This window comes from Danaus plexippus, chromosome 19 (genome assembly GCF_018135715.1).
Source record: "Danaus plexippus chromosome 19, MEX_DaPlex, whole genome shotgun sequence".
NCBI lineage: Eukaryota > Metazoa > Arthropoda > Insecta > Lepidoptera > Nymphalidae > Danaus > Danaus plexippus.
The window spans coordinates 2,459,895-2,486,581 of NC_083549.1; the positions used below are offsets into that span (position 1 = coordinate 2,459,895).

Genomic DNA, 26,687 nt, shown 5'->3' on the forward strand with positions numbered 1-26,687 from the left:
TTGATCGTGTACCAATTATGTACTTTACGACGTAGTTCTTATTAACTTAGAGTGTTGTTATTCTCGGCATTATTACTGTGTTTAATTATGTATTTTGAATTGTCTTAAAGCTCGTTTTAAATTCATATGAACTTTTTTTTTGGAATTCGACGTTAATTTGTATATTATAAACATTAAACATATTCTAAATGTATATGTTTGAGTTTTGAAGATGTTTGATTGTCGTTTATTAGGGAGCTATGGTTAGGAGAAACCGGGAATCGCTGTAAGCCGGTCCAACGGCCATCTTAGCTTTACTCGCTTTAATAAAGCGCATGTGACAACTGCAAGGCTCTAGGGCTGAGAGATTTGATATACACGTTTGCATGGAAGATCACATTATATCAGTATATCATTATAAGTTCAATTATAACGTGCTAGGGACGTGACGCTCTATAAAATATATAGATAATTTTATTGTTTAATTACAAATTTCTCAATGAAAAATGAAAAAAAAAATTCATTAATATTACATATTTGTATATAATTTATATGATTCGTGTTATTTATGTGATATATATGGTTCATATAATTCAGCCCTGTTTCTCAATCGGGTAATGCAAAACAAGGCCTGGGATAAATCGTTTACATGCCTGTCGGCGTAAACTGGTCCCTGTGCTAGCTAACGAAATAAGGTGGTAGGAAACCGTCGTCACCTATACGGCTTTCAGGACAATATCTATCAATTATCATATTAATGCTATGAAAATATTATATATATATATCAAAAAAAACTGAATCTAGCTTTAATGCACTTCAGTAAGTGAATATATGAAGTACACGCACAGTGTGGGTCATTTTTAATATTGTTGAAGATGGTGTGTATTGGTGTATTGGCCTTATCTCGGCATTAAAGTTATTACGTCTCAGTATCTCGAGCATCTCACCGCTCCGATTGTTCCCTCGCCCGCCGCAGAGCCAGCTCTGCCACCGCCTCCATCGTAATTGACCACTATTTACTTCACGGACGGCTCTTATTTTATTATTCTGCGGTTTCATCGTTTAACTTTCGCAAATAGCTTCACACTAACAAGGAAGCGTATTAATTAAAAGGATCATTTTGTACTTTTTACGGTCGATCGGTCACCTTGGACCGTTTCAATGGCACTGATATACTACGCCGTACGTTTTATGGTTCTTATACTTTATATAATGTTTTATAGCGATCGTAACAATGAATCGTATATATATTTATAGGTACGGCAGCTGCCTCCCGTTTCGATTTTCATTGTAATTATCGCATCGATAGCTTTAATAAAATGTATATGGTGCATATATTTTTTTGTAAGTCATTAGCGATGTAGTTAACAAAAATATGCGAATTAGTTCGGTGTACTTACAGTGCCATTAACGGCTTAATGGATTTAGTGGAAAACAAGGTGCAACTCGTTTATAAGAATAATTGTAGCATTTCATGAAGACGCTAAAGAATAATGATACTTTTATATGCATTTATGATACATAATTAAGACACTTTTTTTTAGATACCAAATGTAAAGACTAATCTTCAACATTACACCCCTTTTAAATGGAGTTTTGAGTTTGAATGATTTGCATAGTCAAATATGTATTTATAAAGAATTATTTCTAGAAGATTCTAATGCATATATATTACGTACGTTGATATAACAAAAACACTATTTACATATTGAATTGTAATCAATTTGAATTTTTTGTATAAAACGTAAGAATAATGAATTGATGCATTAAATGAGTATAATATGTGCTGTTATTATTTTTTTTAATCGACATTCCTGCGCGTAACTACATTGTTATAATGTACTTGAATAATGCTGTATCTTTTAATATGGTTGCAATAAATAAAAAATATACTTAAAAACAAACCAGGTTGTAAATTCGGTCGTATTTGGAGAGCGAATGATTTATTTATCGTTGATGTATATGAGACGTCCTTGGAAGAATCTCCTCAATTAGCGGGCCCGGTGATCGGAACAGACGTATCCTGGTGCGTGGGAATGCACTACCCTCTCCCCATGATGTACAAAGCATCGTAACATCAGGAAGAGCATTCTATTGCTCTACTCTTTTATTCAGACTTTCGGTATGCGCATGCGCATTACGCCAGGTGGATTTTTGTATTTATAATTTATTTATTATGTTTTTCTATTATTATTTAGCCTTTTTTTTACTTTTATTCTTGAATTGCATTTACACTCTTTGTTTTTTTATTATTTCTTTGATTTAATAATTATTATTGTACAACATTCGTCTCTTATAAAATTATTGTCAGTTTTAGTCTTTGCATTTTATATTCTGAATTTAAATGTTTTACTACATATTAATGTCTTTTTTTAAATACACAATCATATAATATGTCGTGAGTATTATTTGGAATGTTTTCTAATGGCGGTGTCGTGTTCTAACTGTGTGTGTTGTGGCAGGTCAGGTATTCAAACGACTCTAGCAGATTGTAGGTGCAACTTTATGAGCACATGCTTCTGGCCGCTACTATTGTTCTAATAGGAGCTCAGCTCGCGTCTCGCTACACCCGTCTAGTAACTAGCGTTGAGGTCAAGCGTTCCAATCTATCCATGTGATCAGAGACGCTTATTTATATAGATTTTTTTTTGTATATAACTTGATTTATTTAATATAACGAGCTGTATGTTTCAACTGTAATAGCAAGCGTCTATCAGAGCTTTGTAGTACATACGTTTTGTTAACAGATATAATGGCGATCGTGCCGTACTTGTATCACGTCGTATTAATCTCGTGATGTAGATACTCTGTTAGTTCTGACACTGTTCCCTACACCGTGTCCTGGTGACGGGTTGTTCTGGTTGCTGTAATATTTTACACATGATTAGACCGTCGCTGTATGGGTAAGCAAATTGCACCGAACGCGACTCACAGTCACGACTTGAACCTCGCGGCAACCCGGGGGAAATTTCTAGAGAATTCCAAAGTTAATGTTACCAGAGGATATTAATGGCTGTATCGCTGGCTTTACCGATATAGATTTATAAGTATTACTACAATATATTTTTTGTAACTGGTTGGAACACTCACATACTCATGTAATATAAATGTGATTATAATTTCTTCTGTATAAGAGTTTGAATTATCAGACGTCAGTTTATTTAAATCAGACGGGGTTCTTTAGATTACATCGCGTAACGGATAAGGAAATTGTCTGCTATCTTGTCATCGACTGTTATAACTTAGTATGGGATCACTCCCTTTATATAGTTTACGTTATTAACGATGTTTCGTGTATATGAAATATGTTCTCTATATCGTTAAGAGCTCAATAGCTTTATACGAGCTGTTTATCGTAAGTAACCAGTTCTGTGCCTGCTTTCATATAATTGTTGCTTATCGCTGTACATTTGACGTTGCTATTGTGTGTAACGTTACAAAAATAGAATGACTCTAATATATTTTATCATAATGCATTATGTATTATGATTAAAAAATAATAATATACATATATATTTATATACATATAAATAAATTGTTACGTTAAAAGTGGTAGAAACAGTCAAATCATTGTAGCGTGGGTGTTGTTGGTATTGAATTATGTTTTCCGTATAAGTCGGCTCCCTAATGTATGCCTTAATTAACTCGGTCAGGATCTAATGATTGTGATCGGTGTAGCGGGCGCCGAATCTGAGTCACGGGCACCCTACAAGTCTCGGAGTCACATACAATGTTGTTGAAAACGTTGACAAATTACACAAATATCATTATATATATAATATACAGCGGCTTGAAATAGGTATATCTATATATACATACACACAAATGTACGATATATTTAATTTCTTAAGAAAAAATAACAATAGTTTTTATTTAAATCAGCAGTTTTAAATTTTTTTTGTTTACAATTGTAAAGAAGCGTGAACGATAATGTTAGCGAGGTGTTTTATCGAACAGAGTCCTCTAGTTCAATAGGTTAATTGGAGTTATGATAGGGCGGAGTGCATCCGTGCCCTCTCGGCTGTGACGAGAACCCTCAGCCGTCTTCACGCTACCACGTCTACTGTAATAAATGCACGCTATCTCCACCACAACGTATACATTTAAATAAACTTGATAATCTTCTAATTAATATATACTAATATGAAGAATCTAAAAACCTATTCAATCAACTAACGATATGTAGACAGTCAATCTATAATCTTACCAGAAGTTTGCGTCGCGTTAGCAGCATTTCATTCATAAATCTTGTCACATGTATTAAAGTTATATTGAATGAGTAACAGTAAACGCTTCGTGTGTAGTGTGCTGTGTGACGAACTTGTGCTAATCATACAGTTTTATTTAACCAGTAATGCTGTATCAATTGTTTTGTTTTATCTTTCATTTGTTTGCGATTAAATTAATACACACGTATGCACTTATATACTTTATATTAAAACTCAAATTTGTATATTCTCGAGCAGTCAATCCACAGGCCAGATAAAGGTTCCACACATCACACTGTCAGTATTTCGCAACACATAAACATGCAATTTCTAAAACATTTACCGAATACTTAAACGGTTCTGTTATTTTGAATGTTCGTGTGCAATTTTATTGTCATTATTTTGTGTTGATGAATAAATATATATATTGTATGTTTAGACGTATCCGTTTCTTTGTACAAATGTTCGGTATCTCTTATAATGCCACGTATAATCTGAACCAGTTGTAATTTATTTCTATCTCTTATATTAAGTACCTACTGATGACGTTTTCCGTAAAGAAATAATTCATCCCAAAACAAAAAGTTGTATGTCACCTTGAATTCTCTTGGTTTATTTACGGTCGCGTCTATTTATATGACGATTTAGTTTGCACTGAATATTTTTATTGTTTGAAATAAGTTGACTTTTAAATTAATCAATATTATTGATCGGAAATTGTTTTTTGTTGGAATATATTTGATATTTTTTTTCTGTTAGTTTTGTAGTTATGTTGACTTAGCTGGACGGGCTCACTACCGATATTAGAATTGTGAATCACCTACTATAATTCCTTTTTAAAAAAAATATTGTGCTACTTGTTATAAATATGAAAAGGTGATATTTTTTTTTTCATATTAAAGATTTTTCTTTTGTCTAAACTTGACTGATTACTTAATGTATAAGGCTTTGCCTGACCTCAACGCGGCCCAATCGTTATGGCTTAAACACATTACTCGTGTTTTCTTATTTTTGTTATATGTGTCCTTACAACAAGTTTTCATGTTCGAACTGAATACGGTGCTTTTCCGTTTTATCGATCATAAACCTAAATTGATAGTATGTGCGAAGATTTATGAATGGAAAACTGGTAACGCTCCGTGCGCAGTGTGTCGATGCCGACTTGTTGTAAGCTTATTGTTACATCGTCATCTCATATAACACTTGTATCAACAATGTGACGGTCATATCAATTATTTTAAAGATACTGTCAATTGATTATATTATTATTTTTAATATTTAATAAATGGATACTGTATTTTTGTTTATTTGCATTCAAACTAAGTAACCTGTTAATTCTAAAATAATAAGTATTCTCAAAGATAGTTGTTACCTGTAACTCGAAACGTCTGAAACATTTCGATTATCCTGTGATATTGTTTATATAAGCCGTATAAGAAAAATAATATTCTTTCCGTAAAGGAATTGAGGTTGATTTAAGTGTTTGATATAATTTTGATTAAAAAACCAAATGCACTATGGACATTATTAAAATGTTGTCAGATCGTTGTTTTATTGTATGTAGTGTGTGTGTCGGATGCGTTTTAATATGTTGTCATTTATTTCTCGGTTTAATTGAATCAACAGTTCAGTTAATATCAGTTGATTCTGTACAGTCCACTTAAAGACCTATTAGCTCACGCCCAGATCATGTCTCACGAGTCACAGCATTCGATCTGCAAGGAGTTTTTATGTATAAATAATAAAACTGATTTCAGAAACTTTTTATAAGTTGTAATGCATAAGATTTTAATTAGAACTATGTTTTTTTTTTCTGGATTTTACTGCATTTAATTCTTTTTGCTGATATCATGACCCGAAGTTTGGACACTACTAATCGTGATCACTGGTAGTCCAGATGAAAGTGTCTGTTTGTCTTGTTTGTTGTCTTTATACTCCTAACTACTTCTGCATTGCCCCCGTACTGCCCTGGATGCTGAATTCATTTATCCAGATGCATCATGAAATTTTATAAGTATCCTTCTTAATAATTTTTCTATTTTTGAAAATAAAAAAAACATTCGTGAAATCTTGATTTCTAATTTATTTGAGTTTTAAGAAACATTGACTTATTACAGACGTTGTTCTTGTTTAAAACTTTATTAATGTATCAAATAACGCGGTCGACGTCGCGGGTTCCAGCTAGTGATTAACTTATTTTTATAAATTTTTAGTTGGATGGAAAGAATATCTCTTATAATCGTTTCCATTTTTTTTACTACACATTTCTATTTATAATCACGTGATACTAGAACAGCTTTGTTTTTATTAGGAGACAAGGAATTATGTCACTTGTGTTACGTTAATGAAGAAAAAGTTTTATAAGATCAATAAATTCACTTATACGTACCAAAACATTTATATTATCTGTACGTGAACAATTAAATTTGAATATGGCAATAACGTCCATCAGACAGCACGTGTGCGGAGTATTGATGGTGACGTCAGTTTTTTTTTTAATAATATTTTGAACACAGGCATCAGCCAGCAATATAGTGCTTAGAAAACTAATAGATTTGATCTCAATATTATTATTTTTTTAACATGATCATAGCTAAACATATATATTTTGATATCACAGTTTTATTTTATTCGCGAACTATTCACTGTTTATTTATATCAAAATTAACATATTTTTTTTATATAATTAACGATTCAAATTTTGTAATTATTAAGACGTGTTTAGACTAGGCATATTTTTTATTTTATAATAATATGTGGTTTATACACGCTTTTCTGATTTGATTAAAGTTGCGGTTAAGTCTATTGTTATATGGAGGTGTGTATTGATCCATTATATTATACTATGAACGTTAACATACACAATAAATGTAAGTAATGTAAGTCACGAGTACTTTGAATATTTGAATATAATATGGCCGGGAAATAATAATATTATTATTGTTTTAAAACAACCATATATATAGTTACAATCATCTCGACTTTGACTCGTAGTAGTTTTATCCTTCTTTGTCTTAAATTTATTTAATTTATTTTTTCGGTCACAAATCGCTCAGTTCTGATACATATATATTTGCATATGCCCTTGAATCTTGAATGTTCGGATCGCATGTCGGATATGAATGTATTGTACCCGTGTGATATAATCGTATGCTCTTTAAATACTTTACATGTCTTAATATTTTATATGTATGTATGTTTGTTACGGTTAAACTCGAAATTTATTCTTTAATGTACCTAATCCTTAACAAAGTAGTGTTCGAGATGTTGTTAGTAAAAATAAAAATTGTTCAACATCTGCACGATCGATCCAGTCGTACGTCACAAAAAATATCATAGACCAAGTTCGCATATTCGACTCAGTAGTTCAATGAACTTACTAAATACTTTTTGTTAGTACGTCTGATACAAAAAAAAATAACTGAAACAAATGTAGCAGTGATGGCTTTGATTGTTATAAACTATCGATATGTAATCTAACATTCGCAGGACATCTCTAGCACTACTGAACCTTGAGTTTGGTCTCCGTTAATGTTGATATTACCGATAACATTTTTTTTACATTAACCAGTTGTTTTTGCGTTAATTATTCTCAATCTAGAAGGTTTCTTATTTCGATTCAATTAATTGTCTATTTGTTAAAATTCTATAAATTGATATCAGTTTTAACAAAGTATAACAGAATTGTATATGGCGTTGTCGGACGAAGCTAAGCAATTTATTTGTATTAACAAGCCATATGTATCATGAATATAAATGAATCGTTATAAAAAAAAAATTGCGAGATGTGTCTGTGGAGAAATAATAAGACGTTCGACAGCGGTCGTCTAGCTGGCAACGTCCTTGAGTTCAGAGAGCCTTGATGAGTACAATCAACCGACACCGGGTAGCAGCCTTTACAGGGCTGTCAATTAACAATAACAACATCCATACTATTAAGAAGCTCACCATAACCTGATTAAGATGCTAGCGACAACCCCGAAAGATTTACGTCAAACCAACATCTGTATGACTTATCGATTGAGACACAAAAAAAATATAAAACTTTTAAGACTATCTGAGATTATAAATAAATTAATTATTTTACATGGATTTTAATTTATTGACGAAGCATTCCTCAGTACAGCCCTATTGTATGGATGGGTAGGTTACAGTTGCATATGATAAAAAAAAATAAAGTTAAAAATGAAAATAATCGTCTATTAGTAGCTCGCGATAGCTGGTTCGATGCGTGCCGGCCGAATAAGTATACCGGTGATTATGAACCTTGCGATAAGATAAGGTAATCTTGTACACACTATACCGAATCTCAAGTAGACAACCGAATTTTAATATATGTGTAAGAATAAAAATTCAAATAGATTCATTGAATACAAATTTGTAGATATAGACTGGGATCGAACGTGAGACTTCTGGTATATAAGTGCACTCGCTTTGTCAACTGAGCTATAGTTCCTTATTGAATCGCGTCGATAAATTTTTCATTCTCTATATTTTCTTTTAATATTTTAATTTGATTATTTATAATAAAATAACTTTAACTCATTAATGTAATTATTGTTGGTGTTCTGAATAGTTACTTTTCAATAATCGACGCCCAACAATATCCAGCACAATTAAGAAACTACTAAATATTATAAAGCTATAATATCAGCCAGCCTAATAATTATCTGTGCAAAATTATAAGAATGATTGTGTAAATAAGTCTCGTTCGTAATTCAACATCGACTTAAATTTAATATGTTGCACGATCTGTCAGCTTATAGTATATAAATTCAGTTAATAATCGTTACCAATTACGTGAGTCTACGGCCTCGTTATACTATATACATTCGAAGAAATATCTCAAGTCCACACACTTCGACACGATAGACAGCTCTCCGCTGTTGTTTTTAAGAGAGAAAATTATTTGTCCACGGCTACGAAGATTGATCTCTTTGATTCCAAGCTTATATGTCGTGATTGGTCATACTATATACCACAACATCAGAACCACTGACGTTTGTAACAATTCAATGAACTTACATATGTATACATTGCAAAATAATATAATTAAAATCATGTAAAATCTTAAAAACTTTAATGGTAAAACAAAGGAGCACATTTCACAGGCGGATAGTCATACGTATTGTTTGCGAATATCATTAGCACTAGAGATTTGATCGCTGGCGTGCCTTAACTGAGTACGGCCTTTCACTCGCCCTTACCAACTATTTGATCTTCGTGTCTCGAGATTGTCATTAAGTCAAGTTCACGGACACGCGAGTTATATTAAAATACAAAATGAATCGAATAAAATAAAAATATTTTCGATTAGACGGGCTGTATGTAAAATGTGTTTCACTCAAATTTGTCTTATTTCATTAAATTTAATGTAGCCTTTTTTGTGAAAAGTAAGTAAATTATAAATATAGTGTATAAAGTATTGTAATAATATGCGTTGCAGTTTTCCGTACATCTTAAAACCATGAGTAATACTCGTCTCGGACGGAACGCTGTTTTCTATTCGACTCGCTATGATTTAAGATCTGACTCTGCGATCATTTTGAATGTTCTATTACCATTATTGTTCTCGACATTTGGCTCGGGGTCGATGACCTCTACAATCGGCACAAAGTTTATTTGACTTTGTTTTATTATATCGGATTGTTAACATGAGTCTGTGGTGTTTTGTACTCTTAAGATAAAGTTATTATTATTATTATCATAAAGTATAAACGGAATATACATAATTGTTTCTTTTGATAATATTCACTCAATATATTTCAGAAGACCGTCTTCATTCATAAGAGTATCGTAAAAGCTATTTTTGTCTCATATTTTTGACATAGTTTTTGACACGGTATATTTCGTATGACTCGTATTTAATATAACCAATTTAATGTTGACGTTTTTAACGAAAATAAAATCAGTTTGGGATAATTATATAATCTGTATATTTTTATATTCACGCAGTAGGTACTAGTTAGAACAAGACTGAATCTCCTAGATGTATTTTTTTTGTGTGTTTCCAAATAGTATTTTAATGATTGTCTGTATTGTAAAGCGTTTGTTTGACTTGCTGTCAGATATCTCAATAGATCACGAGGCTGTGTAAGCGTCGACATCTCTTGTTGTGTATAGAGTTTAGACACCGTTACTCCATTGTTGATACAAACATTTCATAGAAGACATGTAACATTTGTCTGTGTAATGATTTCGATTGTATCTGCATTTGGATCTTGGATCTTTTGTGACCTCAAGATTTAAGATTATATTCTATTCTTGTCTTTAATTTTTGTAATGTTAAAAAACCTTTTTAAAAATTTCCATTCAACGGATTTTTTTCTATATAATTTCTCTCTGTTATTAAAAAAAAACCACAAGTAGACGCTAATTCGTTAAAAGTGAATCATATTCCGTTAGCATGCTAAAATGTATTCTACGTATAAAAAAAATAAATGTAATGATTTAAAAAATGCGTGTTGTTTTAAAAAAAGTAGTGTTTTTGAACAACCCCCGGTGTGGTTGTCGGGTGTTTGATATGCGAGCTGTGATAACGCCGGGCACGCTTCACCCGACCCTTTGCACCTCGAGGGTTGCTCGCCCTTCCGCTATATTGATTAGTGTTCACATAAAGTACAACACCTTACAATACAATTAATACAATTCATTTGAGCTTTCTCTTTTTAAATAGCCGTTTGCTTTAATAGTGGCTTTATTTTTCCTGTTTTTAGAAATAATTAAACATCGTAATATATTTTACCAAATCATTCTTACATCTAAATGCACTCAGCGTAGAGTCACCAGACTTTTATAGACATGTCAATAAAATTATAATATATTAGATAAAATAATGTATTAACGACCTATGTACATGTTGGTATAAGCAAAACAATATATAATATTTGACTAATATACGTAAGCAAATACTCTATTATAAATAGTGCGTTTAGTCACGGGATGGACTAGTAATGTAAATAAAACTGAAACCGGTACAGGAAACATACAGTCGGTCGTTAAAGTTAATGTGGCGGTGATCGTATGCTCTGTATTCAGTATGAAGGTGTATTGCGAGCCGAGATACCAGCTTGCGAAACTGTCTGCAAGAGTTACACTAAATCAATCATGCCGGCGTAATGCCACCTCTCTCTTCACGATTATTGTTAAGAACCGCAATTGCTTTTAATTTATTATCCAATCAACCTTATTTACACTTAATTATGTACGCTTGTCTATCGTCATATATATATATATATATATATATATATATATATTTACCGCTCATTTGTTGACCCCGTGTCACTTACATATGTTATTGAAGGCTTACGTTCAATTACAAGGAGTAATTAATGCTTTTTTATGTTTCATAATGAAATAATACATATGACAAGCACGAAAGAATCATTAAAATAAATACTATAAATAATTAAGCGAATATCGACCGTCGGCGTAATTGTCAGCTTATAAACTAACCGTTATGAAATGATAAATTATATTTATCATAGTTGCTATATCTTAAAATTTATATTTCTTAATAGACATAGCTTTTTAGCTGTCATTCAAGATAAATCATTCCTTGTAATAATATAACATTACATTATCCTCTCACGTATTAAATAATTTTACAGTTTATCTGTTAAAATTTTGTGTTACAAATAACATTCTCAGAAATGAAGACAGTAAAATATCACACAGTAAATATTATATCATCTTCATATAGGTTGATTTCGAGCAAATATTTAATATAAATAATTTGTATGTATTCGAATACTCAAATACTTCGTCTGAAATATGTTATGACATTAGTTTTTAATTTATAAACCTTATCTTAATACGCTCGCAAAACATTAACGGGTATAAAGATTTAATTTCTGCGTTTATCAGTTCATGAACAGTAAAAAGTTGCATTAAATCAAATACGAAGTTAATATGTTTAGGTTAAATCTTTAATTACATTAAGATATATACTTATATGACTGTGTATACGTATTAAGACGTATTACGTCATAATTAATATAATAATAACACTGAACAGTTCGCGTCTTCGGCTGCGGAGGGCGGTGCGTGCGGCAGCAGTACATCTTCTTCCACGTCATCGTCATCGTCTTCTTCGTCATCGTCATCCTCGTCAGACTCGGACACAGCGGACGCTGCGGGTGTTCACGCCTCGCCAGATGACTCCAGTGCAGCCCTGGCAGCGGCGTGTCAGTTGCAGGTGAAGAAAATATTATATAAATATTTGGATGTACTGAAAAACATCATGTGAATTCTCCTTTATTGGAAAATGTTAGTTTTATTTTTGTAAAACAAACGATATCGAGCCATGACGCTAGACTAAAATATATTCAACAGGTCATCGACGATGCAGACCTCGCTGAACTATTTCCAGAACAAACTTCGAGCGCGCCGACGCAACAGCCCAATTTCACGACCTTTTCAGTTCACAATGCATCGCCGGAAAACGACGACAAATCCATAGCCGACAATGGTAAGAGAGCCGTTTTAAATAGAAATAAGCATAATTAAATTAAACAGTCCCTTAAATATAAATATTTTTATAGGCGATGGTTCAAGTAGTGAGATGGAACTAACACCACAGCTAGTAACAGCGGCTATACAGAGAGCGACGGCGGACTCATCAGGCTCGGAGAATGAGTGCTCCAATTCCGATACAGTGCATCAAAATACGTCGCATTACGCTTCTAGTTTATTGCAACAGTTTGTAGCACAAACTCAACTACTGAGCAGCACAGCGCCGCTTCCATCTATGAACTCTGCTGGATCTTCGTCGTTGAGCTGTGCACTGTCAACGAACTCAATAGATGGGGTCGGAGCCATCAGCGATTGTGTCCTAGGACAAATCAATAGTCTACCAGAAATACCCGCGATCTCGTCCAACTATTTAAATAACCAACATTTGAGTCCGCAACAGACAGAAGAATTATCTCAAATAAATAAAGATCTAGAGGAAATTTCATCAGTCACGGAGGCTGTCGGTCTATCGATAACAAATCCGCCTAGTTTGGAAGACTGTGTCGATAACAACGACTTTATGAACTTGGACATAGCTTCAGGTGGATCAGAAATAGGCAGTGCGAGTGATCTTCTAAAGAGTTCGCCTATCACTGTAACTAATGAATCCGGATCAGTTAGTCAAATAGACGCTCAAAAGCTAGATACAATCAGTACAATTTCTGTAGAATCTCTGGATGATGTTAAGAACATTATTGTCGAATCTAGAAGGAAGAGAGGTCGACCTCGCAAAGTTAGGAAAATAGACGAATACGATAATAAATGTGTTGAATCTCATAAGAATACTAAATCTAGAGTTAATGTTATAAATGACTTCGATAACAACAATGATCCTCCGAACGTTTCGCCCGATTCTGGAATTTTATCAAATCACAATTCTCCAACACATTCACCATTGAGAAGGCATAACGAAGAAACCCAAGGTAGGCACAACAGGAAATCAGTCCAGAAAGAAAACACTAAGGTGGAGAGAAAAAGTGTACGCTCAAAGTCTAAAACCAGAAGTAGGGGACACAGATCAGATTCGAGCGATTGTGATTTCCATAAGAAAAGATTAGAAAATGACATCAAACAAATCAAAACCGAGGCACCTTCACCTATACCGCTCAAACAAGAGCAAAATAAATTAGATAAAACGAAAAAGAATGACCAAAAATTAGACATAGCGGCATTAGACAGAATGCTGTATGCCACAGATAGAGTTTTATATCCACCCAGAAAGAAGGTCGGTCGTAAACCGCAGAACAAAACAAAAAATGCTAAAGCTACGCCAAAAACTTTACGAGATAAAAATCAATACGACTCCGCGGACAGCGATAACGATTCACTATCGTGCAACAAATCCGTTCTGTCCGGTGTTTACGCTAAGAGGAAAGAGGTGAACAGCAAACTAGCTAATGTGTCCAAGAGCAATAAAACTAGCAAAACCAACAATTCATGGAGAGATCATCAGAGTGAGAACGAAGCCGCCGCTGACGATCCTCTGGACCCGACGTGGAAACAAATAGATCTAAACCCGAAATATAAAGACATTTTATCGGGCTACAAAAGCGATTATGAATTCAAACCCTATAAAAGTTGCAGTAGGTTAATAGAGTCGGGTTATAAAAGCGACTATGGCTGTAGATCAGGTTATAAAACTGATTGCTATCGCTCCGGCTACAAGAGCGATCATAAGTCAGGTTACAAGAGCGATAAATCTGGATATAAAACAGATTACAGCATAAGAAGTATGCGGCGGCGAACGAGGAAGTTGAAGAAAACGAGGTCCGTCAGAAATAGGTCTTATTACAAAAATCAAAAGCATTTCGTATCGGACCAAGAAATAGTGCTACTGTCTAATAAAACATTCAGTAGCTTAAACTTGGGACACAGTTCCAGTGATTCGGAATGCGAACCTTATTTAAGGAAACCAAATGCTAGTCCAAAATACGTAAGCGTCTGTACTAAATATCCGCTACCATCGAAATATAACTACGCCTTCTCTAAATCAAACCAAAAACATATATTGAGACCGAACTCCGCTGACCCGTTTGCCCCCGGTCCGGTATTCAGCGGATTGCAAAGGCCGGTTACCACTTATAATATCTTCAAAGTGAGTCATAATAATAACAACACACTACTTAAGTCGCCCGTTAAAAGTGGTAATTGTGCTAATATCTTGCCCTCATTAAAACCATCTTTCACTCATAAATTCGGCGTCTCTCCAATTTGTTCCACTCTTAAATCTAAAAAGGAAGAAATCTCCAAACATTTTACTAGAACGCTATCACCTAAAGGCAGAAAAATTTCTAAAAAGGATTCACCGATACGAAAGAAGGAGACCCTGAAACCGTTACCCAGTATATTTGAAAAGGCTAAAAATATCTATGTACCGAATAAGTCATTATCAAGAAATGTTTTTTTGAATTTTAAAAGGCCTCATATAAAACCGACGTTCCATACAAAAAAACCAAGAAGAACCGTTGTACTCGCACCTCCAAAAATTAATTTGAAGCCTACAGAAAGGCCATCTCGAATAACAATTAAGACTGAAAGTAAACATCACAGGCACAGAAGTAAACGTAGACATCGGTCGAGATCAGTGTCGAGGTGTAGAGAGAGTAGAAACTCGGTGGACTCAGTAGATCAAAAATTTACCCAAAACATGGATGTGCTGATCGAGAATTTTATGAAACTTTGCCAAATTGCTCCAAAATTCGTCGCTAGTGCTCCTCAAATACAGCAAAGAAATGTTGAAAAAGATAAGCCCCAGCCGGAGACTGCGCCGACTAAAGTAATAAAAAGGGCGTCGAAAAAACGAAAGACCTCGGATAATCAGGAAATAGCAACGCCTACTTCAAAGCGTAGACACAAGAAACAGTTAACGGAATCACAAAATAAAGGAGGGAAAGAGACGAATGAACACAAACTGCCTCTCAAGAAGAGACATTACCACATCAATTCTTCTACGAGCAACTCTTTGAGCCTCAGTTTGGTCACAGCGGAGTTTGATGAAAACTCGAAGACTGGAAGTGGTTCCGAACAGTTCTTATGTACTGAAACTGACTGTATGGGCGATGTAAATGATAAGTTGTCCGACGAAACTTCTAAACAGAAATCAACATCTGAAAAGAGTAAAAGGGATGCTAAGAATATCCCCACGGATTCCAAATCTCAAAGTCTTGAATCTCTTCCGAAACCGACTAAATCTTCCACGGACACGTGCCCTTCTAAAGAAGTCAACAATAGTTTGACTCCTGTTAAAGACCAATCGTCCGGAACGGTTAGCGGGGCCGATGATGATTTACCTATATCAAAGCCCACTGATGAACAATCTGAATTATCGAAGAAAATTTATGAAACTTCGGAAAAACTGAAAGCTGTTCATAAAATGGTTCATGATTTAGAGAAGTCTTTACCGAAATCCAAAGAATCCGACGGTAAAGCGGAGCTTTTAAAGCCTGAAAACAACAAAACATTATCGCCGAGATCAGACACTAAAGCATCCCCACTAAGAAATTCTGCTCCCATAGTCACACCGAAAAAGCGTCATAGATTAGAAGCCGAAAAGGTTTTATCACACAACAGTTTGGACCAAGTAGTTCAGTCCCTGTCTAAAAAATTATCGGAGGATAAAATAACGTCACCAGTCTCTAAGGATATTAATCAAAACTCTTCCAACGATACTACAAAGAAGGGTGATGTTTTGAATTCTAATACGGAAGCAGTTCAAAACGCAAACAACAATACATCAGTCGATCCACTTAAGAGCATGTCAGCTCGTACTTTATACAAAAGTGCAATTCCTCCAGCCCAAAAATCAGAGATAATGACCCGTAAGAAAAACAGACTCGAAGGTCTTACTAGTAATCTAGTTTCCAAGATCAATCCGAGCGCAGCAACGAAAGTGCTGGACACTCTTTTGAATAATAACATACGGAAATCTATTGAATCGAGAATTCTTGAAAAAGAAAAGAACAGTTCGGATACTTTACATAAATTATACGATGATAAATATAAGGGAAAGGATATTACCCACAATACAAGAGCCAGTGTCATAAAATCTCCAGTGTCTAAAGGGAAGGTGATTGAATCTAAGAAACCTAAAATCATAGAACCAATTGTAGAGATAATTCCCGTGGTGAGCGTCGACAAGCCCACAGGAATCTTTGAACCTTCCATCGATTTAGAAGATCAAATACCGAAATCTTCAATTTGTGTTTCTAATCTGCTTGCTGAAAGCAACAGAAACAGGAATAAATCTAGAGGGAATGATCAGAAAAATTCAAACGGTTTATTGGCTATAGACAATGAGTCTGAAATCCCTTTGGCTTTAATTTCCGAAACGTCTGATGTCATAATTAGACCCAAAAGAGGTGAATCCATTGCATCAGTTTTATCCGATAAAATACAGGAAACAAGCAGTGGTCATAACTTGAGGCAAACTAAACGAAATTTACCTTCAGACAACGATGATACTAATGATAAGAAAAAGAAAAAGTCTTCTAACAGTATAATACGAGAAAGTAAATTGGTTTTGCCAACTAAAGTACTATTGTCCAAAATGCAAACTGATAAGTTAATAGCGAATGCTGAATTGAATAAGAAATCAGGTTTACCAGCTAAGGCCGTAGAAACAAACGTCACTTCAAATATTAAAGCTGCAGAAGTATCCAAGAAGAGAACAAGACGACGTAAAGCCATAAATCGTACCGGTTTTCCAAGTATTAAAAGAAAGAAGAAGAAGATAGAACCGAGTCTCTCAGCCAACATCATGTCCGACGGTCATTTCACATCTGAAGATACCGATCATTCTGTCTTTGAAAGAGTCCCAAAAGACGGTGAAGCGACGAGCACTTTCTTAGAACGCACAAATAGTAAAAAGCAAGAATTAAAAGTTGTCTTAAACAAGGAAGATATTCCCAAACAAGGTCGTCTCACAGTAGTTGCTCTTGAGAAACTACAAGGAAAGGAAATCTCAACGGACAACCAGAGTAGAAGTCACAGCATCGCGAAGAACATTACTGCCAAGAAGACAGGATCTTCTATTCTGAGAGCACCAGCATTACATCTAAAACAAAACAAACCTGACAGAGAAATTAAAAATCACATAAACAAATGGGAGGTGCTCAGTGAAACTGATAGCATTCCCTCTCTAACCAGCTCTTTAAGCAACGATCCCGAGGATAGTATCCCATTGAGCTTATTAAATCTCAAGGCTGGGAAGCAAACGAGTCGATTGGATAACTTGGAGAGGTTGAAGCGGAAAACACGAGCTATGTCACCCTCACACGAAATAGAAGAGATATTCTCAAAGAGGAAAATTGTAGAGAAGATCCCGAAAGTAGGGCTACGACCAAAATCAAGCTTGGCCATACTGTATCCGAGTGAACGAAGGCATACGAGAAGCTTCGATAATCTGGAAGACGGAAAGATGAAGACCAAAAGAATTGAGACTAAGAAAACGACCGCGGAAATTGTTGACAAAACTTCAAAGCCGATGAGCATAGCGACCAGGAGAAAGTCAAGGTCGTGTCAAGTCAACAAGAAAGTCACCGAAATACATTCCAGCTCACGAGAGAGTTCGTTAGACACCGTGGTCAGTCGGAGGATTCATTCCAAGTCACGGGAACCGTCCTTGGACACACTTCACGACAACGACGAAAACGAACCCCTGCCGCTTCACGAAAAAGAAATAGATTTCGAGAAAAGCATCGACGTACTGTCGAAGACTATCATCTGTAAGAAGCGAGTCGCTTCATCCCGCGACGAAAGTCCAGTCAACGGAGTAGACGTCAGAGACAAACCAGTCGTCTCCAAGAAGAACCCTCGCCTGAGAAAGAAGTTTTTAGTGGCCGGACTGTTCTCCGACTATTACAAAGACGAGTGAGTATCGCAAACAATATATACTTAAACATAGTTGGTACACACGCATTATTATGTAATTATATTAAAGTCTGTTCGATGAATATTTGGATGAAAATTAAAATTAGAAGTTTCTCAACGAGATCACGATTCGAGTCAAGGCACGATAACTTAAATAGTAAAGCTCCTACAATATTCCGTAGTTTGCAAGTTCGACTCCTAATCGTCTCATGAAATTACATTCTATATTTTGCTATTTGAATTTGAATGTTGGTTTATATTAATAAAATAATTTAATTTTAGTCCAAAACCGGATGGGAAAGGTAAAAATCTGGTCACCCAGACGGAGTTTCCGCCGGGTTTGCTCGCGCCGCCGCCCTACTGCGAGCGGTGGGTACGCAAGAGACTTCAGCATTTCACATTGCCTTACGACATATGGTGGGAACAACACTACAACCAGCCCGTGCCCTCCTGGAACTATAAGAAGATACGGACAAGTAAGATACAATAACAAACAATACATCGTGAGATCTGAGACTTTCGCGAGGATTCATTTAAATAAAACTAATATTTTCGGATCGCTGCGCGTGTTTTATTATGTCTGACAGACATTTTGGTCTCGTCTGCCCGTGATCGCGGTTGCCGAAAAGTAACCGAAATGTCGGGAGTATGTAGTTAAAATAATAAAAACGCGTAGTAAAATTTAAAATATTAGTTTATTTAAATAAGGAATGAATGTAGTAGTATAAATAACAATACAATGACAAACGTATTTTGGAAGAAAAAAAGTAGTTCAGATAGTAATAACGCGTTATTCGTATATAACATGTTGCACCGTGTCCGCAGACGTGTACTACGACGTGAAGCCATCAGCGGAGGAGTGTGAGAGCGTGGCGTGTAACTGCGCGCCCTCCTCCGCCTGCAACGAAGACTGCATCAACAGACTCGTGTACTCCGAGTGCTCGCCGCAACTCTGTCCGTGCGGGTACTACTGATCACAACTAACTACAACTCGCTACATTATACATAGCGCAGTGGCAGCACACCTCCGACCTCATCAACTATTATTACTTTTAATTACGACTAAATCTCACCAACTATCGCATTCAAATTTAATGACATCAAGACTTTCGCGAGTATTAATTAATATAAAAATAAAACTATCGTTGTTCGGATTTACTATCCGAATCTTATTATTTTAAGAACTACATACGTTTTATTATTTTAAAAACGGTTACTGAAAATCACGGTTGCTGAAAAGGAACCGAAACGTCGGGAGTATGTAGTTTTTAAAATGATAAAATTCGCGTAGTAAATCCGGAAAAATATTAGTTTTATTTTTATAATCAAATTTGTATAAATAAGATTACCAAAAAAATGTATAGTTGTAAATTATTTTGTATCGCTAAGAGTAATATTCATTATATGTTAATTAATAATTAGTGTTCATTTGTAAAAGTAAATTGAGATTCTGTAATCACCAACGACTCGATGTAATCAAATTGAGGCCCCGATGTTGTAAAAAACACATTTTAATGGTTGGTTCAACACAAAAAATAAATATTACTAAACAAGCGTATTTTCTTCACAGATACCATTGAAATTGAAGGACAAAAAAAAAAATAATCTTGAAATAGTAAAAATGACGTATTATTGATTAAAATATAATCTTGATTAATAAATATTCCAGGGATAAATGCGAGAATCAACGTATTCAGCGGCACGAGTGGGTCCCGGGGCTAGAGAAGTTCATGACGGAGAACAAGGGCTGGGGCGTCCGCACCAAGCAGATGATCCGTTCCGGGGACTTCATACTCGAGTACGTGGGGGAGGTCGTCTCCGACAAGGAGTTTAAGGTACGGCTTACACATTACACGGAGACATGCGACAGTAAAAGATGTATGTTTGATAATATATTTATTGCTTAAACTAATCAACTGGACAGATATAAAAATGTGCCCTATCTTTTGATGGCTTTTTTCTTAATAAAATATAATTTTCAAGTAATTCGCTCTGCAAATTTAATGAACAGTGATATTTAAACTTGTTTAAGTCAATTGTAATTGTTCATTGTATAAATTTCAAATATCTCTCTCCCTACCAGCCTCTCCCTACCAGTCAACGTTCTTTATACAAACGAAATCCGAATAGACTTTCGGTAAATATTACCTTTAATAGGACTTATAATACGTAAAATCCTATTTATATGAATGTATGTTTGTAGGAGCGGATGGCGACCCGTTACGCTCGCGACACGCACCACTACTGCCTCCACCTGGACGGGGGGCTGGTCATAGACGGACACCGGGTGGGCGGAGACGGCCGGTTCGTCAACCACTCCTGCAGACCCAACTGCGAGATGCAGAAGTGGACCGCCAACGGTTGGTACACCTGGAATACTGCTAGGGAATGTGGTCCTTAACGACATATATGCTGGATATATCTTACTCAGGAATCATTAGTCTTATATTATGAGTCTCTATTAATTCCATAAATAAAATATTCTAATTATTTAAGGGCAAGAATAAGTTTTTTTATATAAACAAAAGCTTTTCATCTTTTCATATATGTTTATTAGTAAAATTCTTAAAATTTATTATTATTTAGATTTTGAATATATGATTTTGCTGCATTATAGTGAAGGGTAGATCTGTATCTAGCCCCACAGTGGCTTGAGGAAGATTCCATGTATTATACATGGTGTTTGTTTGCTCCGAGGGGAATGAGGAAGAGCTTGACAACGATATTTTTTAATAACATCCTGTAAATTTATTAAAGAACCAGCAAAAGTATTTACGACTGAATTTAATAGGAAACAATTACATTTGATTAGGATTAGTTCATGTAACCCATTCAGCAGCGGTCGGTGACGTCTAACATTTGAAAAACAAACACACATACATTCTTACAAACTCAGCATTCTTCAGACTTGAACCTTCATTTTACATATATCCTTACGAATCTCCTTCGATTCGATAATATTTGTAATTTCTTTAAAATTATATATGGGTACTTTTTTTTTAATGTCACACATTGCTAAATTTAGTTCTACAAAGTGCAAAAAAAAATGGTCTTTCTGTATTAGCCAGTATACTAAAATAACATTATAGCCCTGTTATTTATACTCAATATAAGGATCAATATAAATTATAAGTTATTTTTTCAGTCAACTTCCTTTATAGAAAGTTTAAATAATTATCTTTATACTGCTAGCAATAAAAAAATATATATAATTTAATGAATACACCCGAGCATGTTTTGTCATATAATATTTTTAATACATACTGTATTTTTGGTATATGTATATTCCAGGTACATTCAGGATGGCGTTGTTCGCGTTGAGAGACATCGAGCCGGATGAAGAGCTCACTTACGACTACAACTTCTCACTGTTCAATCCAGCCGTCGGTCAGGTATAAATTCATTCATGTATACATGTTTTTATATTTACAAGTAGCCATACACATACATATTTCTTGCTTAGAAATAGATATTATTTTATGCATTCCTTGCTATTTTCTAGAATCTAGATATCCTAAAGAATCGAAATAGGTAATTTTAAATATGCAATGTAATAAGTATGATTTGTCAATTCCAGCCATGCAAATGCGATTCTGAAGACTGCAGGGGCGTGATAGGTGGAAAGTCCCAGCGCATCACAAAGCAGCCGGTCAAGTCACAGAACAGGACGGCGTCGAACGCCTCCAACCAGTCCGGCGGCTCGGGCAACCAGCCCCGGGTCGGCCGGCCGAGGAAGGCGGCCAAGTGTAACAAGAAGCCGGAACAACAGAACGTGTGCGCCGGGGACGTCAAGAACATGACCATACTCAAATACCAACAACACCTGAACAAGCTGTGGCAGGAGCCCGCACCCAGACCACTCACCGCCAAGGAGAGGACGCTCGTCAAGGAGCGGCACTGCTTCCTGTTCAGGAACCTGGAAAATGTTAGTATCTGTTGTTATAAGTATACAATGTTATATAGAAATAGCTTTTAAACAATCAGTAGGTAGTCCTAATTTAGGCACAAAAAATCGGCTTCATTCTTCATACAATTACTATGTATTAATTAGTATTTATGCATAAAATCATGAGAAAGAAATAATCATCTTTTTCATATACTTTTTTTTCTCTATTTATACTATATGAATGATTTATTTATTTAGTTGTAATTCAATTGTCAATGTACAATAATATATGTAACAATTCCAGGTGCGTCGCATCCGCGAGCGTCTGACCCTCCCCCTACCTCCATCCCCTCCGCCAGCTGGCCCTGCACCTGCTGCCCCGCCTCCTCCACCGCCTCCCCCCACTCCTCCCGCAGCCCCCGCCGTTGTAAACGTGAATCCCCTGGAGCTCCCCGACACTATGAACCCAGCCGTGTTCCTTAAAAGACTCCAAACACTCAGAGCCAGTAAAGAGGAAACTATGAAGGAACTGACTCGCTTGGAAGACGACCCTTCCTTGGATGTCAAGACACGCTTGACCAGGGTCTTCAGAGCTTTATATAACACTGTGGTCAATGTTAAAGGTACATGAATTAACATTGTGATTAATGAATAACTTTACTTCTACACTTTTGTTAAATATTTTATAAAAAAAAAATATGTTTATCGAACCTGTTTTCTAGACGAGGAAGGTAAACATGTCAGCGCTTTGCTGATGAAGTTGAAGGCGGGTCAAGTGAAGTCGGATGCACAGACTGTAGTAGACCTCAGCACCATACAGGCTCATATAGAGGGGGGGAACTACGAAACCATCGCTCAGTTCGACGGCGACATGAACACCCTGTTCACCAGCATCGTACGAGAACAAGGCAAGACGACGGCTCTCGGCGCCGCGGCCACCCAACTTAAAAAGGTATGAGTTATGTTTCACAGTTAACCGTCGTAATTATTTTCCTATCTAACTTTTAATACATTACACAGGTTTACAACTCGACGAAATCGGATTTCGCCGAACATTTGATTAAGATAATCGGTCCACAGGAATCTCTGCCTAATGGATTCATACAGAAAACTAAACCTGGTACGTTGATTTTTATCATTTATCAGTTGCATAATTTTCAAAAGTTTTTTCAAGAAAAGCCAAGTCTTTACATTGACCGTTACAATTTATTTGAGGACGAGTGTTAAGTGTTTACATTACATTTATTTTATTCTTGGCTCGACAAGACATCTGTCGGATAGATCTATATATGTAAATTAATTTAATAAATTGAAGTATACTGTATATAGTATACTGATTTTATTTTTTAATGCTACTAGGCTTCTTATAGAAATCCGCTCTTTAGCGATCAAGCTGGCATTGTACTCGTTTTATTTATGGTTTGATTGCATTAGTTCTTTATTAAATGTTTCGTCCACAGAGGAGGTGATCCTGTGTATCTGCGGGCTTCACGTGGAGGAGGGTCTCATGGTGCAGTGCGGCCTGTGCGGCGTCTGGCAACACGCGCGCTGCATGCGCCTGGCCGACACGCGCCTCACGCATCACTGTCACTACTGCAACCCCGCACCGGTACACACTCACACACACTCACACACACGTACACACATTGACTGATTCCAGTCGGCACTCATAATACTCAGTAATATTATGATTGACGTCATAAAAAAAACTGCATCAGAATATTATTTTACATTATATTATTTTAAGGATTGTTCTTTAAATTAAATTATGTTACAAATGAAATTTTAATAGTATTTGTATGAATCACGCTAACAGACTTCCAGTCAATGACAGATATACGTATATGTATGTATTATAAACAGGTCGATCGCGAAATACCTCTGGATGAATACACTGAGGAGGGTCACCAGTTCTATCTGTCGCTGATGCGAGGCGACTTACAAGTACGGCAAGGGGACACGGTGTACGTGCTCAGAGATATACCCATAGACGAGAGAAGACCTGACGTCACTCACAGGACCGGCGACACCAGCGACTCGCCCAAGACGAAGCGCCTCGACAGGAAGAAGGTTAAGAACATCGGCAAGGGGAAGGACGGGAAGGAGAAGGCGGACGAGGCTAGTGTTAGTACATACATACGGAGCATGCTGTACCAAAAAATATTATATAATTTTAATGTTGTCTCATAATTCGGGTTTCTATTTAGTTTTCCCGTTTTATGATGGTTGTTCGCTCTTAGGAAATAACTTCAGAGGTTTTTCTGGATTATAATACATTTAGCCTGTAGATATGTGCATAATACGTTTGGCATATAGAATTAGTGTTGAATAAAATGCAGAGATATTATTTATCTGTCAGATTGTAATATTAAACCTATCACATATTTAATAATATATTATCTACTAAGTTATTTGAGAAATTCAGCGTCTCGGTATGATCTTCTCTTATATGCAAGTTAGTTTTCGTACTATCGTCGTAGAAATCATTAATGTAATTTTATTATGGCAATACTGTGAGGAGTTAATATCATTAATTTTATGTTTAGGAGGTTGAAGTACGCAAACATACATATCAAACTATCGGGGAAGTCCCTGTGTCTGAGTTGGATATATTCAGAGTGGAACGGCTGTGGAAGCACAAGGACACACAGGAGAGATACGTGTACGGTCATCACTACCTCCGACCTCATGAGACTTTCCACGAACCTACCAGGAAGTAAGCACATTTTAACTACGGCTTTGCTCGAATATATGATTCATATTTATGTATAGGAATATCGGCTTTACTTATATACAAAAATCTTATTATCAAAACTCTATAACAAATTGTTTGTTAGACAATGAAGTATAATACAAAATAAAAACATCATCATTAGTAACAACTATGTAGCTGATGAATTGTCTTAAGAAGTATTCACATCTATATTTTACAGTTGTTTAATATGGACACGTGCTTTAAATAAAAAAAAAACATATAGTTATTTATGATCACTATGTGTTAAAACAAGTCTTATATATTTCTGTTCCAGATTCTTCCACAACGAAGTAATGCGTGTCCCGCTTTACGAAGCCGTGCCTATCGAGCTCGTGATGTCTCAGTGTTGGGTGATGGACCTCAACACGTACTGCAAGGTATAAAGTCTAGTCTATACTATTCTCTGAGTATGTTTAGTAATTGTTTTTTATAAATTTCACCAATGTCAAGTGTGCACAGTAAACTGAGCTATATAAAGAGGTATTTGTGAAAGAACAAAGAAGATATTAAAACTTTGTTTTATAAATCTCTATGGGACCATTTTGTTCAATATTTTTTATAATATAAATTGATAATTATATTATTATAAAAACGAGCATCTCGTTTGATTTGTACGAATGAATGACGAAACGAAAATATTCCAATCGAACATGTTCAAGGACTAAATTTACGCTAAACAGATTTAGTCTTAAAATTGCTTAGCTTAAAATCTGATAATGTACTATTCAGGGTCGGCCAGTGGGTGCTCGCGAACAGCACGTGTATATCTGTGAGCTACGCGTGGATCGCTCAGCTCGTCTGTTCACACGAGTCTCTCGGCCGAAGTACCCGCTATGTACTAGGACTTACGCCTTCGATCACTTCCCTACAAGACTGAAACTCACAAGGACATATGCGGTTAGTATTATACTTAACTAAAGACGAAACAGAGAAAAAAGTTAAATAATTTATCATATTTTTTTTGTTCGTTAACTAAATAAAAATAAATTCAATAAAGACAATGGCACAACACAGATATAAAGTAATTACTTCATTACATTAAACCTTTTTTGTATTTATTAATTAATAAATCAAGTTATTAGCCACTTATATAACGAAATATATTTTTGTAATATTAATTATATGTTTTTTAGCCTCACGAGGTGTTGCCCGAATATCTGAAAGGTCGTGCTGCTAAGAATGCCGTTACAAACGATAAAGTTAAAAGTAATCAGAAACAAAAAAGAAATCATCTTCGGCCGTCGCCGCGTCTACGACGTCGGCTAAGGTAAATAAAAAGGACAATACGATTGTATTATATGTATATATATATATAACTGGACAGTTCTTAGTTATCTCACCTGACGGTATGTGAAAGTGTAGTCTTGTATGGTAGACGAATAAGCTGTCTCCGTATTGTAAATGCGAGGAAACATTAAAAATATTCATAGCAGATACTCGAGACACGAGAAGTTAATGTTTCAAAACTAAAGAGTAC

The 26,687-nt window shown here is 35.4% G+C and overlaps 1 protein-coding gene across 5 annotated transcripts in view; it reads left to right on the top strand.

The window, feature by feature from the left end:
* LOC116767932 (uncharacterized) overlaps nucleotides 1-26,687 on the top strand; it is a 38,919-nt gene that overhangs the window by 9,817 nt on the left and 2,415 nt on the right. For 4 of the 5 annotated variants that reach the window (XM_032658479.2, XM_061523648.1, XM_061523647.1 and 1 more), the window contains 18 exons: nucleotides 12,205-12,384; nucleotides 12,522-12,657; nucleotides 12,731-18,569; nucleotides 18,852-19,045; nucleotides 19,395-19,533; nucleotides 20,239-20,404; nucleotides 20,773-20,929; nucleotides 21,861-21,961; nucleotides 22,147-22,494; nucleotides 22,760-23,078; nucleotides 23,178-23,407; nucleotides 23,476-23,575; nucleotides 23,916-24,064; nucleotides 24,319-24,579; nucleotides 25,002-25,171; nucleotides 25,485-25,587; nucleotides 25,940-26,107; nucleotides 26,344-26,477. In XM_032658479.2, coding sequence (XP_032514370.2) covers nucleotides 12,205-12,384; nucleotides 12,522-12,657; nucleotides 12,731-18,569; nucleotides 18,852-19,045; nucleotides 19,395-19,533; nucleotides 20,239-20,404; nucleotides 20,773-20,929; nucleotides 21,861-21,961; nucleotides 22,147-22,494; nucleotides 22,760-23,078; nucleotides 23,178-23,407; nucleotides 23,476-23,575; nucleotides 23,916-24,064; nucleotides 24,319-24,579; nucleotides 25,002-25,171; nucleotides 25,485-25,587; nucleotides 25,940-26,107; nucleotides 26,344-26,477 — 8,894 coding nt within the window. The remainder of the gene's footprint in view (nucleotides 1-12,204; nucleotides 12,385-12,521; nucleotides 12,658-12,730; nucleotides 18,570-18,851; nucleotides 19,046-19,394; nucleotides 19,534-20,238; nucleotides 20,405-20,772; nucleotides 20,930-21,860; nucleotides 21,962-22,146; nucleotides 22,495-22,759; nucleotides 23,079-23,177; nucleotides 23,408-23,475; nucleotides 23,576-23,915; nucleotides 24,065-24,318; nucleotides 24,580-25,001; nucleotides 25,172-25,484; nucleotides 25,588-25,939; nucleotides 26,108-26,343; nucleotides 26,478-26,687) is intronic. The other variant, XM_061523646.1, reaches the window with a different exon arrangement.